The sequence below is a fragment of the Zonotrichia leucophrys genome, chromosome 3 (genome assembly GCF_028769735.1).
Source record: "Zonotrichia leucophrys gambelii isolate GWCS_2022_RI chromosome 3, RI_Zleu_2.0, whole genome shotgun sequence".
Taxonomy (NCBI): domain Eukaryota; kingdom Metazoa; phylum Chordata; class Aves; order Passeriformes; family Passerellidae; genus Zonotrichia; species Zonotrichia leucophrys.
Window position 1 is genome coordinate 56,470,157 of NC_088172.1, and position 3,284 is coordinate 56,473,440.

The 3,284-nt window shown below is 53.3% G+C and overlaps 1 protein-coding gene across 1 annotated transcript; it reads left to right on the top strand.

The window, feature by feature from the left end:
- The first annotated feature begins 487 nt into the window (after positions 1–487).
- Positions 488–1,524, top strand: OLIG3 (oligodendrocyte transcription factor 3). The gene has a single exon (XM_064706964.1). It carries the CDS (start codon positions 686–688, stop codon positions 1,505–1,507), a length of 822 nt encoding a protein of 273 aa, XP_064563034.1. The 5' UTR covers positions 488–685; the 3' UTR covers positions 1,508–1,524.
- The last annotated feature ends 1,760 nt before the right edge of the window (positions 1,525–3,284 follow it).

Genomic DNA, 3,284 nt, shown 5'->3' on the forward strand with positions numbered 1-3,284 from the left:
GAGGGGCTTCCCCGGGCGGCTTCTGCCCGCTGTCGCCCGCCACCGGGGCTTGCTGACCGGCCCCGCGCAGGCACGCAGCCCCTCGCAGCCCCCTGGCTCCCTACTGTAGACGGGATGAGGTTTTATATTGGAAATGAGCAGGCAGGGGGAGGAGAAGGCGCGCACACGGAGCGATGAGTGTGCGGTGTCAATCAGAGGGGTTTTGTGTCTCCTTGACTCCTGATGGTCCGTGGCTGAGGTGTCCCGGGTGGCACCACAATGAATATGAATAGGGGTCCTTGCTAAATGGGACAGTCAAAGCGCACCGCCCTGAATAATGGCACGTCATCCTAACTAGACCATTATACATAGGAGGGCTTCTTTTGTCTCTGCTCTCTGCTGCAGCTCTATAAAAGCCCCTCTTTTTCAAGCTGAGGTTAGTCCAAGCATACACTAACTAGCCATCCTGTAAACAGCCTGAGTAACCGGGTGGAGAGAGAGAGAGAGACAGAGGGGAGATATTGGAGAGAGAGAGAGGGCTGAGGGGTTTTTTCCCTCATCCTCCAGCATTTCCAGCCCTTCGCTGGCAGACCCTGCCGTCCGTTTATTTCCTTTTCGTTTTGTTTTTGTTGCTTTTTGAAGGAGAGTTGTCTTGTCCGCCACCTCCAGAGCAGGGAAGAGTTTCTTGCACAGAAGCCTGAATACAATGAATTCTGACTCCAGCTCTGTCTCCAGCAGAGCTTCCTCGCCAGACATGGATGAGATGTACCTGAGAGACCATCACCACCACCACCACCATCACCACCACCAAGACAGCCGGCTCAACTCGGTCTCTTCCACTCAGAACGATCTGGTGCAGAAGATGTCTGGGGAAGGCCTCACCAGGAACGGTTCCAAGGCCGGAGGGGAAGGCAGCAAGTACAAAATCAAGAAGCAGCTTTCGGAGCAGGACCTGCAGCAGCTGCGGCTGAAGATCAATGGCCGGGAGCGAAAGAGGATGCACGACCTCAACCTGGCTATGGACGGGCTGCGGGAGGTGATGCCCTACGCTCACGGACCTTCTGTGAGAAAACTCTCCAAAATCGCCACCCTCCTGCTAGCCAGAAACTATATCCTGATGCTCACCAGCTCCCTGGAGGAGATGAAGAGGCTAGTTGGGGAAATCTACGGGGGCCACCACTCGGCCTTTCACTGCGGCACGGTGGGACACTCCGCCGGGCACCCGCCCCACGCCGCCGGCACCGTGCACCAGGTGCATCCCATCCTCGGCGGCGCCCTGTCCTCCGCCAACACCTCCTCCTCCCTGTCCGCCTCCCTGCCGGCCATCGGCACCATCCGGCCCCCGCACTCCCTGCTCAAGACGCCCTCGACACCCCCCGCCCTGCAGCTCGGCAGCGGCTTCCAGCACTGGGCGGGCTTGCCGTGCCCCTGCACCATCTGCCAGATGCCGCCCCCGCCCCACCTCTCGGCCCTCACCGCCTCCAACATGGCCAGGATCTCGGGGGACACCAAGGACCTCCTCAAGTGACTCGGCGGGGCTCCCCCGGACGGAGAGGGGCTGCGGCCGGAGCTGCCCCCGCCCGCCGAGCCCCTGAAACACGGGATTAGTGTAGTAAGGACCTTGCAAAGGTAATGTTCCACCGGCTCCCCGGGCCATGTTTTCTTGTTATACTAAACTGGAAACAAAAGTCCCTGTTGTAAAAAGAATGATGATGATAATAATAATAATAATAATAATAATGATAATGATAATAATAATGCCGCTGATGGTAATCAAATGTAAATGATTCCTTAAAATGTATGTAAAAGGAAAAAAAAAAAAGACATGGTTGTCATTGTAGTGTTCGCAGCTACCAAGAGACGATGAGATCGGTTTGGGGCTTTTTTCCCTTCTTTTTCTTTTTTTTTTTCCCGGGCTTTTCCTGTCTTTCCTTTCGCACGGCGGCACGTCCGAAATTTCCCGTTCCAAACCTGGCTGCGGAAGGCAGAGCAGAGAGTTCGTGCATGCTTTCCGCCCAGCCTGTCACCCGTGGGGACCGGCCACAGGCGGCTCCCCTGGCAACAAGGACTTCCGAGAGAATTCACTGAAGTTTTCGAGTGTGGTCTATGGGTTTTTGTGGTTTGGTGGTTTTTGTTTTGTTTTTACAGATTTGGTTATGATCAGGGTTTTTGGTTTTGTTTTTCGGGTTTTGTTTTTGGGTTTTTTGTTGGTTTTTTTTTTTTTTGATAGTTTTCCTTCTTCTCTCTCTGAAGAAAAATAAAAAACAAATTAAACAAAAAAGAGGAAAATAGTGCAAAACACAGCACAACCCTCCAGCAGATCTGTTTTGACAAATCTCCCATCTCCTGCTCTCGGTGAAGTGTGTTGATTTAGCTGTCTGGGGTACAAATTTCCGTTGCTGGCTCTGGGTTTGTTAGTGTTTGCTGGTTTTGTTGTTGTTGATGTTGCTTTGCTTGTTTTCGGTTTTGTTTCCTTTTTAAAAAAATGTTATGGTTTGGTTTTGCATGCGGGGTCAGCTCTTGCCAGATCTCTGATTTGTATATCTAAATCTGAATCTCTGTTGCTGTTTATTTCCTTTTCGATATGTTTTCCTGGGACATTGTCTGAAATAATGTTATTCGTCATTTCATTCGTTTGTTTGTTTTCGGTTGGGGCCTCAAAGACACCACCATGTCTTTATTTTTTATATATTCTTGATAATAACTATCGATATATTTATTATTGACCAGTGTTTCTGGATGAGATTTCCAAATAAAGTAAAAAATTAATTCCAAGCTGCCTGTTTCGCCTTTGTCCGGGTCTGGAAACTGAGAAAAGGCGCCGTATTTGATGGCTTTGGGTCCCGCCAGGACATCCCGGATCCCGCTGGAGGAGGCTGGCGCAGCCCCGTGCGCCCTCCCTGCCTGGGGAGCAGCCACGACCCCGAGGTCCTCAGGTGTGTGCGAGCTGCCGGCCGGGCTCCCGCAGCTTCCAGCGGGCTGGGAACTGGGGCAGGAATTGGGGTGGCCCACGGCCAGTCCCGCAGCCAGCGCCGGCCGCGGGAGAACGGGCAGCGCTGGGGAGTTTATGGGCGATAACTTTTCTTTTCTTTTGAGAACCAGTTTTCAGTCCTTTTTTCGGGAGGGAAATGGTAGGATGGACAGAGTTGGGAAAGCAGTTCTGCCCCGCCGGGAAGAGGCTCCAGCGCCCTGCGCTCGGCACTCGGGAGCGAGATCCTGCATTCCCGGCCAGCCCCGGACCCTGCCCCACGGGAAAGGGGTGGCCGAGAGGGACCTGGAGAAACAGGAGAAGGCGACTCCCCCTG

Bases quoted from the DNA above. Each gene is read 5' to 3' on its own strand.
- OLIG3 (XM_064706964.1), top strand. From the start codon at position 686: ATGAATTCTGACTCCAGCTCTGTCTCCAGCAGAGCTTCCTCGCCAGAC.